Raw genomic sequence first — 12,673 nt, forward strand, 5'->3', positions numbered from 1 at the left:
TTTTGAGTTATTGTAGAGATGAGGTCTTGCCAAGTTGCCCAGGTGGGTTTTGAACCCGCGGACTCAGGCAATCCACTCACCTCGGCCTCCCAAAGCACAGGATTACAGACTGAGCCACCGAGCCCGGCCAGATGCTGGGTCTTGGTGTCAGGATTTCAGAACGGCCTCAGAGGAATGGGGTCAACAGGGAGAGAAATTTGTGTACACATCCCTCTGGGAACTCACAACTTTGGTTCTCTGACGGTGTTTGCCTGATGCTAGCTGAAATGTGGCGTCTCTTAGATCTGTTAGGGGACCCAGAGTCCCAGTTCCAGTGGTAGAGCTCAAAAGGAAGAGAGAAGTGTGTAAACCTTGTCTTTCTGTCTTTCTTTGAGTCCATTGGGTGATTAACGCATCCACACGGAAAAGGAATGTGTATGCCTAAGAATTAGGTTTTGTGGCCAGGCGTGATGGCTTATGCCTGTTATCCCAACACTTTGGGAGGCTGAGGTGAGAGAATTGCTTGAGCCCAGGAGTTTGAGACTGTTAGGGTACTGATGGACCGGGTGAGGGTGGAGAGGCACAGGGAGGTGTGCCGCACTGCCGGGGCTGGCAAGCCGGAGGTGCGCTCCAGGAACCCAGAGATCCAAGTAGATGCCAAGAATTGCAACACAGAGAGGTGAGGGAAGAAAAGATTTATTTAAGAAAAGTTTACCCCCCACAGAAAGAGAGTGGGCCTACACTCCAGGTGAGTGTGGCCTCGTAGCCCCCCAGAGTCCTGGCTTACATCTTTCTCTTGGAGATGTTGCACGTGACTGCTGTGACTGCTGTGACTTTCTTATCGACCACCTGTGGATGTCTTGGAGAACCTGTGACACAGAGACCCATTAATGTTCACCCACATTATCATAACCCCTAGAGAAGGGTGTGACAAGGATTCTAATTCTCCTGCACCTTCCCAAATGACATTCCTTAGACCTGATGGAGGGTGTACCTCCCCTTATCTCCTAGGCATTTCCAGTGGGTAGCTTTGGGGATCCTTGGCTTCCCTGTAGATAGCGCCCAATTTACTGGAAGATCGAATCCCCACCTGCTCCCCCTCTGAGTGGTCACAGCTTTTGTAATTATAAGTTTCATGACTTTTACAGTCCTTGCCCAATGCATGATGTCTTAGGCCTTGTAAATTCCCTTTATTCTAGGCAAGCTTGATTACCACTATGAGAAACCTCAGATACCTGGAAGTCTGTTTCTGAAAAGACAAAATCGGTAAAGTTAATTATACCTAAAGTGTGCATTTCTCCAAAAGCACAGCTTCTATTTTCTCATCAATTGTGTCAGGGTTTAAGAACAAGATGAAAAATGGCTTCCCACTCTCAGTCTGTCCTTTCAGAGACCAGGCTGGACAACTTGGCAAGACCTTGTCTCTACAATAAATAAAAAAATTAGCTGGTGTGATGTCATGTGCCTGTCATCCCAGCTACTTGGGAGGCTGAGGCAGAAGGATAGCTTGAGCCCAGGAGGTTGAGGCTGCAGTGAGCCATGATGGTGTCACTGCACTCCAGTCTGGGGGACAGTGTGAAACTCAGACAAAAAAAAAGGGTTTTTTTTTTCCCTCTCCTGTTTCCCATCTCTGTCCACTGATGAGCTATTGGAATGGTTTAAGGACATTTCTTTTTTATTTCCCAATCATGATTCAGTGCAGTGATAGATCCGGGGAAGAAACAGAACCCCTACAATTCCAATTATAAGCATTTAAGCGGTGCCTGCAGTTTCCTTTTCCAGCTGTAGTTGCACTAATTGTTAATGGGGAACTTGCAGAGACTCTAAATGGTCCCTCTCTGATAGTGTTATGGCTATGCACTTGTGCAAAGGAAGCTGTTCCCTGCCCTTCTGATTCCTGGGAGCAAGTGTTCCTTGGTCCATGCGGGGAAAAGAGGCAGGGGCAGTACTATGAAGCTGGTTATTTCTTTCTTTCTTTTATTTTCAACATCTCAGCCTCACTATTTATTATCCACTATTGAAAAGTAGTTTTGGGGGGGGAAAAACATGCAAAGAATACAGAATTAAATTAGACAATAAAGAAAATGTATGAATCCGAAAATGCATTCCTTGAAAATACACACACTCACACTCCAAAAGTAGATCCCAATTTCAGAAATCGATGATAATTTCAATTGAATAGCCCCATGGACAGTATTAAAATAATTGTCCCTACATTCCAACTGTGGTTCTCGAAGAATCATTTGGAAGCTTTTTGCTTTCGGACCCCAGGTTTTAGGCTCTGATCTCTGAGAAGTAGCTGTGCTATGGCCTGGAGTTTATGAATTGATAACCTCAGCATGTCTGAGTTGGTAACTCCTCTCCCTTTTGCTGGGCTACGAATTACAAACATCAGATTCAATCCTTAGTATTAAAACATTGTGTTACGTTCAAAATAATCTGCGTGCTTGTTATTTATGGTATTTCATAATATTTCAAAGAATCTGACATATTTGTTTTTAATTTTAAGTGAAAGTTATTAAATAATTTAAGTTAGTCAAGAGTACTGGAGATCTTCGTTTATAATGTTATATTGATAAGTTTAATGTATTCAACTCATAAGAGTTCTGACACTTACTAGCTGTGTGACTTTGTGAAAGATACTCAACACATCAATGTCTGTTTGGTCATCTGGAAAGAAGAAACAAGAATGTTAGTGACTTTATGGGGTTGTTATGAGAATGGCATAAGTTGGTATATGCAAAAAGCTTACAACAGTATCTGGTAAGTGCTAAACGTCAGTGCAAAAGTTTAGAAAGGTTTTGCAACTCAAAGGTGTAGGTCTACCCTGTTAGACCTCTAAATCATTTAAGAAAATCAAAGGATTAAATGTATAAGTACAGATAAATTTTTTAGATTAGAAAATATGGAAAATATTTATTTAGAAAGTAAGTGAGAGAGAAAAAGAGACAGAGAGACAGGATTCGCCTCTCCAAGGTAGGAGGGGGGACCAGAGCTCAGGAAACATGGTGGCAACCATAGCTCAAAGAGCACATGACAACACAAGGGTCTAGTAAGGCAATGGCGAATGGTTGCTCTCATCTGTACTTATAATTTTTTTTTTTTTTTTTTGAGTTGGAGTCTCACTCTGTCGCCTAGACTGGAGTGCAGTGGCCGCTCCCGGCCACCGCAGCCTCGACCTGCAGCCTCGACCTGCTGGGCTCCGGCGATCCTTCCGCCTCAGCCTTCCAAGTAGCTGGAATTACAGGCATGCGCTACCCGCCCAGCTGATTTTTTTATTTATTGTAGAGATGAGGTCTCGCTACCCAGGCGGGTCTCGAACCTGTGGGCTCAGGCCATCCACTCACCTCAGCCTCCCAAAGACGGGGGATTACAGGCTGAGCCACTGAGCCTGGCTTGTACTTATCAGTTTAAGCATTTGATTTTCTTAAGTGATTCTGAAGCTGATTATTTCTAAGCAGTTTCTGTATTGAACATGGTTCTCTTACTTTATTCTCTCTCGTCCCACTCCGACACACGTCTACACAGCTGTGTCTAGCTATGTCTCCATCATCAGCCTTTCATGGTCACTCAGGAATATAGTGATTTCTTTGGTCTGTTTCCCTTGTAATTTATAAAACTCAGCGTGTCTGCTACACTTTCATGAGTATGTGTAATTTTTGAAAGTTAGATTGTATGGTCCTTGATGGCCAAGATGAGGCTTATATTTTTCTTAATAACTCTCAGGGTCCGGACCACTTCTGTTCCAGTACTGGAGGAACAGCTCAGTTGGGAAGACCAAACAATCCTCCTGCACCATCCCCTGAGTCCATGACTTGGGGCCCCAAGCAAGTTGGTGGAAGGTCTAGGATGACTATTTATGGTAGTTCTTACCGTGAGGCAGGAAGTCAGTTACGTCTCTGTCCCCAACCCTTCGCTTAGTTTCTTATAAGGCAATGAGAAAACACTCAGTAAAAAGGATCAGGAATTCCTAGCTGAGAACCATGATGACATGAGCACCATTTCCATTTCCAATCCCAGCTGGCACCAGGAATCTGTGTGTGCCGGGATGTTTTGATGCTGGGTCAAGCCGGGTTTAAACTTGGACTGAAGTGTAGCCATAACGATCCCCTGAGATGTCAGATAGTCATCTCAAAAACGAAAAACCAACTTCTCTTGTTCTCCTTGAAGCATGCTTATTTTTCTCGGAAAACCTATTTTACAGAGAGAGAAACTTCAAAGAAAATACTTTAGGTCAATCAGGGAACGTAATACCTGAGAGGGGCTGGGCTTTCCTTCTGACTGTAGTTATTTTAAGTGGTCCCCAGACGATTCCACAATTTTAGGGAGGGAGAGGCCTGAGGTGACCTTCAGACCTGGTGAAGCACTTGCTGGGATCCTTGTTGTGACTTGCCTCTGACGATCTCTCGTACATCTTACCTCATTTTACATCCTCCTGGGAATTGTTTGGTTCTCATTTGGAGTCAGGGTGGTGTCAGCCGTACATTTCTTTATGTTCCATGTGTTATTGAATAAGAGGTTCTATAATTGCTTAGGATGGTAATTTACAATAATATATTTTTGGGGGCGAAGGGAGGATAAGGGAGAGGATGGACCCAAAACGGTTTCTGTTATACTTTCAGTTTCCCGAATGGAAACATCTTTGTTGTTGTTGTTGCTGGTTTTTTTTTTTTACTATAGAATTAAGACATGCCAATTTGTCAAGAATGTAGCACAGAAAAGTTTAAAGAAAAAAATTTCAAATACCCAAAGGCAGCAGCCATTAATGAGCATATTGGTGCACATGCTTACACATCAAACTTCTTATACTTACCAAAATGAGATCACATTAAGTATGGTGTTTTGTTACTTGATTTATTCACTCAAAACTGTGTCATAAATATGCCTGTCAGGATAGGCTTGGTTATGCTGTGGTACCAACCAGCTCCTGACTCTCAGTGTCACAAATAACAGACATTCATCGGATGCAGTGGCTTGACCCAGCACTTTGGGAGGCCGAGGCAGAAGGATAGCTTGAGCCCAGGAGTTTGAGACCAGCCTGGGCAACATAGGAAGACCTTGTCTCTACAAAAAAAAAAAAAAAAAAAAGTATTAGCCAGGCATGGTGGCACATGCCTGTAGTCTCAGTTACTTGGGAGACTGAGGTGGAAGGATCGCCTGAGCTCAGGAGGTCAAGGTTACGGTAACCATGATCGTGCCACTGCACTCCAGCTTCAGTGACAGAGTGAGACCTCAACTTATGAATAAATAAATACTTGAATACATAAAATTAATACCATTTCTTTCTTGCTTGTACAACTTGTTCGCCTTGGGTCTGCAGGGGAGCAAAATGTACCTCTGGTCACCGTGAACGTGAAATGCTGTGACCTTGAACTCCCCCAAAATTGCTGACTCTGTGCTGGAGGGAAAGCATTTTGAAGGATCGAACATCTGTAATTTGGTACTTGACCCAGAAGTGACCAATGTTACATACATTTGTGATTTATCAGCTAGAGCTTGTCACACCCCCCCACCCGCCCACAGGCGAGAATCCTTCTGGCAGAGAGCTAGAAAAATGTTTGGGGAACCACACTGAAGTCTAGTGAGATGAACATTGGTGGGTGTCAGTGAATATAGATGCACATCCTTGTTTTCAGTAACTGTGTCGTAATTAACCAAAGTATCATAATTTATTTAACTGAACCACTCCTTCAGCATAGTTTAGGCTGTTTTCAATTATGAACATATGTTGTAAATAATTTTCTTGTGCATTCATTTTTTTCTACTGAGCTTTTCACCCCTATGATACTTTTCTAGACGTAGAATTTAGAAAAGCCGTGTGTCCTGGTGGGAATGTGAAATGTTTATTTATTTACTTACTGATTTTTGAGTCAGGCTTTCACTCTGTTGCCTAGGCTGAAGTGCAGTGGCACAATCACTGCTCTTCACAGCCTTGAATTTCCAGACTCAAGCAATCCTCCCGCCTCAGTCTCCCGAGTTGCTGGGACTACAGGCACAGGCCATCGTGCCTGGCTAATTTTTTAATTTTTATTTTTGTAGAGATGAGATCACGTTATGTTGTCTGGGCTGGTCTTGAACTCTTGGATTCAAGCGATCCTCTCACCGTGGCCTCTCAGAATGCTGGGATCCTCCTGCCACGGCCTCCCAAAGTGCGCCTGGTCTGGGGATCACATTTCAACATGACATTTGGAGGGGACAACCCTTCAAACTCTGTCACTGATAAAACGTCAGAGCTGCTTTTCAAGATGGAACCCTTTTGATGAACTGAGTCAATGTTTAACCCCCTCATTTAACTTATTTGAGAATGACTGCACAGTCATATCTTGTGTCTCTTCTCTTTTTACAGGTTGGACCCAGGGTGCCACGGCAAGCCAGGCTGCTACAGAGGCTGGTATGTGTTTTCATGGTTCACCCCAAGAGTCTATTCCCTCATCCTTCTATTGACTTACAGCCAGGTACCCCAAAGCTTGCAGGTCCCCCAAAGCTTAAAGAGTTGTTTGTAGAAGAATTCTAACATGAAACAGTGTAGCTGATTTTTTTTTTTTGAGTCAGGGTCTTACTATGTCACTCAGGCTGGAGTACAGTGGCATGATCATGGCTCACCATAGCCTCTACCTCCTGGGCTTAGGCAATCCTTCCAACCTCAGCCTCCTAAGTAGCTAGGACTACAGGCACGTACCAACACTCCCGGCTAATTATTTGATTTTTTTGTTGCACCAAGGTCTCGCTGTATTGCCCAGGCTGGTCTTGAACTCCTGTGCTTAAGTGATCATCCTGTTTCAGCCTCTCAAAGTACTAGGATTACAGACATGAGCCACCATGCCCGGCCCTAAGACTTTCTTTAAGTGGATTTTTGTTTTCTGTAAAGTGACCAGATTATTTTGGTAGGACTATAAACACAAAGCATGGAGATTTGAAGACTTAAAAAAAAAAAAAGCTAAATATAACTATTATTTATTTTTATGACATCCTTACCCAGGAAATAAAAGCTTTGTTGCAAAGTAAGTAACTGAAGCAACCAAAGAATGCACATTTGTAAATTAAAGTGTCACGTGATGAGAGTTGGGCAGGCTCTCAATGAGTGTTGGAGGCAAATGGATTGGAACTTGAGTAAATGTTCAGAGACTCTAAGAGCTTGTTTGAACAATCTGGAAGCTCGCCTATAATCCCAGCTCTTTGGGAAGCAGAGGCGAGAGGATTGTCAGAGCTCAGGGGTGTGAGACCAGCCTGGGCAACTTGGCAAGACCTCGTCTCTACAATAAATCAAAAAAATTAGCTGGGCATGGTGGTGCACACCTGTGGTGTTCCAGTTACTTGGAAGGCTGAGGCGGAAGGATCACCTGAGCCCAGTAGATCGAGGCTGTGGTGGCCGTGAGTGTGCTACTGCACTCCAACCTAGGCGACAAAGTAACACTCTGACTCAAAAAAAAAAAAAAAGAAAGAAAGAATTTCAGTTCTATCCTACTGCTGTGCATTCAGCAAAATATCAAAATGTGGGGACATGCCTTTCATCTCTGGTGAGGCATTTATTTAAGCCCTCCTGCCTCTGGCTGTTGTTTGAGTTCATTCAGATTTCTAGTCATGACCAATGTTACAATATTTTCCATCTTTGTTTGGACTGGGACCCTTTATTCTTTTTATTTTTTGCTTGGTTTTCTCTACCCCCTTCCTGCTCCCGATCCTCCCAATCTTGCCTCCCCCAGTTTTTTTTAGCCTAGTATTCTTTCTTTCATGTTTCTTCCATGGTCACATAATACTACAGAAACGTGTGTACGCAGGCATGTCAAGGATTGTGAAGGGTCTGAGGCTTCACCCTACTTACATGCGAATAAGTTAGCTTGTTGCCATTTCATGGGGGCTAGCAGAAAACAGGAGACTCCTGGGTCAGAGACAAAGGACAATTTATGACTCACAGTAATAGCCATAGTCAGACATCAGCATGTGTACATTCCTCAAGCGCCATGCCCATCTGGTGACACAGAGAGGCCAGATAACACCTGCTGGTGCAGCTGGTTGCATTGCCTGAGAGGAACCCTCAGCTCAGGGAACTTGACTCTTTAATAATAAGCACTAAGCTGCCTGACCTTTGCCCCTGGAAGGAAACATTCTCTTTGTTATTCTGGACATGAAGCCAACTCATATTCTTTCTTCCCTGAGGGAGACACCGCCTGTCTTCCAAGGCTGTTCACTGTACAACCATCCTTGAAAAGATGGTTCAGAGCAAAGGCATCTAGTGCCACTGTTCACAAAATGTGCAGAAATATTGAGACTCATGGAGGATAATCTCCCAACAATGCATATTCATTCATTCATTCATTCATTTGACAAAATTTTTTTTGAGTGCCTGTCAGCCACCAGCACTTCCAGGTATTGGGAATACAGCAATAACAGAACAAAGTACCCCATCTTTCAGAGAGCTTAAATTCTAAAGGGTGCAGAAATAGACAAAAAAAAAGACAAAGTAGAGAAATCAATGTAAGTATAACTTAGAGGATGACAGGTGCCACTGAGAAAAATAATGCAGCCAGAGAAGAGGTGAGAGCTTATGAACATTTGCATGTATGAGATTCCTGATGATGGCTTTCCAACAATGGGATCATTGAATGATAGCTGTACTCACTGTATGACAGACGTTGTATTAGGGGCTTTATGCATGATGACTCAATTATTCTTGTAACAATTTTTTGAGGCATTTTGCCGATGATAAAACAGGCTCAGACAGATATGAGTGACTTTCCCAGGATGACAAGATTGGGAAGAGGGGATAGGGCCAGGACTCAAGCCCGAACAATCCTGAGTCCACGTTCAACTAATACAGCAGACTGGCTTTCCAATTATATGCATTTTTCTACTACTCATTATTTTCACTCAATAATATCTCACCTGGCATAGCTCTACCTGTTTTTTTAAAATGGCAAATAACATTCCATGTTGTTGACACACTGTAACTTATTAAGCATTCTACTCTTGCTGAGCTCTCAATTTGTTACCTTTTTTCTTTTTCTTTTTTTTTGAGTCAGGTGTCTTGCTCTGTCACCCAGGCTGGAGTGCAGTGGCACCATCACAGCTCACTGCAGCCTGACCTCCTGGGCTCAGGCGATCCTCCTACCTCAGTCTCCTGAGTAGCTGGGACGACAAGTACACACCACTATGCTTAGCAAATATTTTTTTTTAGAAACAAGGTTTCACTATGTTGCCCGGGCTGGTCTGGAACTCCTGGGCTCAAGCAATTCTCCTACTTTTGCCTCCCAAAGTGCTGAGCCACCGTGCCTGGCCTGTTCCCAGTTTTTTCTTTGGATTCAAAAAATCTCATTTGTTTATTCTATTATGGGGGTACTTTTAATTCAGCAGGGGAATTGCTAGTTCAAAGTGCATATCCATTTTCAAATTTTGATCAATGTTATCAAAATTAATCAAATTTTGATTGTGACTACTGTTGCTCTGGACACTGTCTGTGTTCATTTCATTCCTATCAGCAATAATGAATACATTTCTGCAAGCAATACAATTACTCTTTTTGGTTTGCCAGTCTCTTACATCCGAAGTGATCTCTCATTGTTCTTTTAACTTGCATTTCTGTGACTACTTAAAGATTTGGACATGTTAAAGTATATCTGTTAGCCATTCAGAGTTGTTCTGTGAATTGCTTTCTTCAGGACTTTGGCCCATCTTTCATCTTTCTTTCCTTTTTTCCTTTCTTTTTTTTAGAGACAAAGTCTCACTCTGTCACACAGGCTGGAGTGCAGCAGCACCTTCCTAACCCACTACAGCCTCAGCCATCTGAGCTCAAGTGATCCTCCCACTAAATCCTCTCAAATAGCTGGGAATACAGGTGAACATGCCTGGCTAATTTTAAAATTTTTTGTAGAGATGAGGTCTCACTATATTGCCCAGGCAGGTCTCAAGCTCCTGGCCGCTAGCAATCCTCCTGCCTTGGCCTCCCGAAGTGCTGGGATTACAGATGTGAGCCATCATGCCTGACCAAGTTATATATATATTTTTAATATAAACCGTATTTATCATCCAATTGGTACCAGGATGGTCTTTTCAGCAGTAGACCTAGCACATCCCTCTCTTGCACGAGTGTCTTCAATGACACCATACAACCTTTGGGACAAACTCCTAGGACACGTAAGGTCCAGTGTGAGGTGGCCTCTGTCGGCCTCAGTTTCCCTGTGTGTGCCTTATTGTCTCTGCTGTAGCCATCTCACTCTAGCTGCAGTTCTCGGAATGTTCCACACTTTAATTTAAGACTAGAATGTGGATGGCAACAGCTGGTCCACCCCTACCATTGCCAGGACCATGGGGCTTTGCTAGGCTTTATTCTGAATTAATTTGATGCCCTTTTTGTGCCGCTCTCTGGCATCCCTCACACACAAAATATTTACAGTTTGGAAAGCAGGGGTATCCATGTCTCCGGGTTTCCATGGTGCTTAACAGGTCCGGGTTTTCCTAAGGCGACTCAGTTATTATTTAACCTCCTCCTTGACGGCTGCTTTAGTCAGGCGTGGTGAGACACACAGACACAGAAATGACTGTCACGAAGGAAGAAGTTCATACTCCTGTGTCCCTAGAAGCAAGAGCCTCAAGCATACCTTGCAGGGCCCTACAGAAAGCACCAATGTAGGTCCGTAGCAGGAAGGGCAGAGGATAGGGTAGGGCCCAGAGCCTGCCTGTGTTGGGGGTTTTTCAAGGGAAGAAATGGGTAAGGCAGGGTTGCAGGTTGAGTGGGTTTAGGATTGTATACTTTGAATCTTTTCTACAGGCGCTGGGCTCTAGGGCAAGGGTCTCCAGCCCCTGGGCCTGTTAGGAACCGGGCCATGTAGCAGAAAGTGAGTGGCGGGCAAGCAAGTGAAGGTTCATCTGTATTTACAACCACTCCCTATCACTGGCGTGATGGCCCGAGCTCCGTCTTCTGTCAGGTCAGGGTGGCATTAGATTCTCAATGAAGCACGAGCCCTATTTGAACTGCACATGCAAAGAATCTAGGTTGCACATTCCTTAGGAGAATCTAATGCTGCTGCTGATCTGCATAATAAATGTCATATGCTTGAATCATCCCCAAACCCTCCCTCCCTCCCCCCCACTTCCCCCCAATCCGTGGAAAAATTGTCCTCCATGAAACTGGTCTCTGATGCCAAAAGGGCTGGGGACCGCTGCTCCAGGGGTGGTCCCTTGTTGTCTGGTACTTGGCCCTGGAGTGACCAGGGTAGGCAGGGTATTGGCTTGGTATGTGAGTTTGATACAGGAGATGGTTTGGGGGTGTGGGTTCTGGATGGGTGGTTTGGACATCGAAGATGCACTCTCAGGGGAGTCATCTGCTGTCTCTAGGAATGAGGCAGTCCTGGGAGGGGCAGTCTCTTCTGGAGCAAAGCCCCAAATGCCAGAGCATCAAGAAAACAGAAAATAAGAAAAGACAGCAGGTAGCATGACTCTGAGTATCACCACCTTGCAGAGGGCTAGTTACACCCTTATTTGCGTCTCCCTGTCCCCAGCTCTGACTATCATGGGTGTGGCCTTTTCAGGAGATGTAAAGATTGGGTTTTTTTTCTATTGAAAGATGATAATTGCACTTTATGCTGCTTCTTCTCTAAATAGAACATTACTAAATGGAAGTCATTACCACAAATAGGCAATTCAGAACCGATGCCATTTTCCATCTAGAGGGGTACAGTTATTTCCCCAGGTGATAAGTCCAATTGTCAGGGCTGTGCCCTTGTCTTCTGTTTCATGTGGCAACCACATGGGCTATATTGTTTTGCACATTAAGGTTCCGTATAGATTTTGGACCTGGAGTCGGCTGACTGTCTCCCTAGGAAACAAGGGAGACCACAGTTAGATGATTTCGAAGGTTTTCATCCACCTCCGAAATGACTTCTTCTGATGGTTCCTGAAGAATTGTAAGACCAGAATAAAGCAGCGAAAGGCTAATCTTCTAGGAAGAGGCGTCGAGGCTGAGTTCTGGCAAACACCGTCCCACACGTTCCTCAGTTACATTTCCAGATGACACTTGGGTAATTCAGGACATCCTCTGGGTGTCTTGATCTTAAGTGCCTCACATGAGTCACGCCAGAACCTTGGGTCCCTTGAGTAGCTAATTAAGACACTCCCTGCCTCAAACTACTTTTGCATCTGCTTTGCCTTTGTAGGAAAAAATAATGAAGAAATTACATTATGTCACAGGAAGACTTTTTTTTTTTTTTTCCCCTTACTTTCCAGTTGACATCCCAAAACAAAGTTATTACTTAAATAGAAGCACGGAAAGTATGTTGGATTTTTAAGAACTGGGTACGGGGAAAAACTGAGCCAACTGTTTTATGTCCTTCCTTTTCATGAGTCTCTGTCATTTCAGAGTTGTTTTTTAGGGGTGTCCATTGCTGACTATGTTACTACTGTGCAATGGTTTTCTCACTATGTGTTCTTCTTTCTGAGGAACCTGAACTGTTCTAGAAATGTATGGTTCATTTCTATTTCCACGTCTTCTGTGTTCTTAGAATGTTCTTTCATTTTCTATTCTCTTTCACCACTTAAAAATACTACATCTATTTTAAAATCTTTTTTTTTTTTACCTTTCGCAGATCTTATTGATTTATTTGTCTTCTAAAGTTTTTCTTACTTTTGCAAATCTTCTGATTTATTTGTGTGTGTGTGTGTGTGTGTGTGTGTGTGTGTGTGTGTGTGTGAGAGAGAGAGA

At 43.6% G+C, this 12,673-nt stretch overlaps 1 protein-coding gene across 1 annotated transcript in view; it reads left to right on the top strand.

The window, feature by feature from the left end:
• Nucleotides 1–536: 536 nt before the first annotated feature.
• ITIH5 (inter-alpha-trypsin inhibitor heavy chain family member 5) overlaps nucleotides 537–12,673 on the top strand; it is a 98,756-nt gene continuing 86,619 nt past the window's right edge. The window contains exons 1-3 of the mRNA XM_021715228.1: nucleotides 537–658; nucleotides 3,729–3,810; nucleotides 6,326–6,370. Coding sequence (XP_021570903.1) covers nucleotides 537–658; nucleotides 3,729–3,810; nucleotides 6,326–6,370 — 249 coding nt within the window. The remainder of the gene's footprint in view (nucleotides 659–3,728; nucleotides 3,811–6,325; nucleotides 6,371–12,673) is intronic.

This window comes from Carlito syrichta, unplaced genomic scaffold (genome assembly GCF_000164805.1).
Source record: "Carlito syrichta isolate Samal-C Ts95f unplaced genomic scaffold, Tarsius_syrichta-2.0.1 Scaffold306869, whole genome shotgun sequence".
Lineage (NCBI taxonomy): Eukaryota > Metazoa > Chordata > Mammalia > Primates > Tarsiidae > Carlito > Carlito syrichta.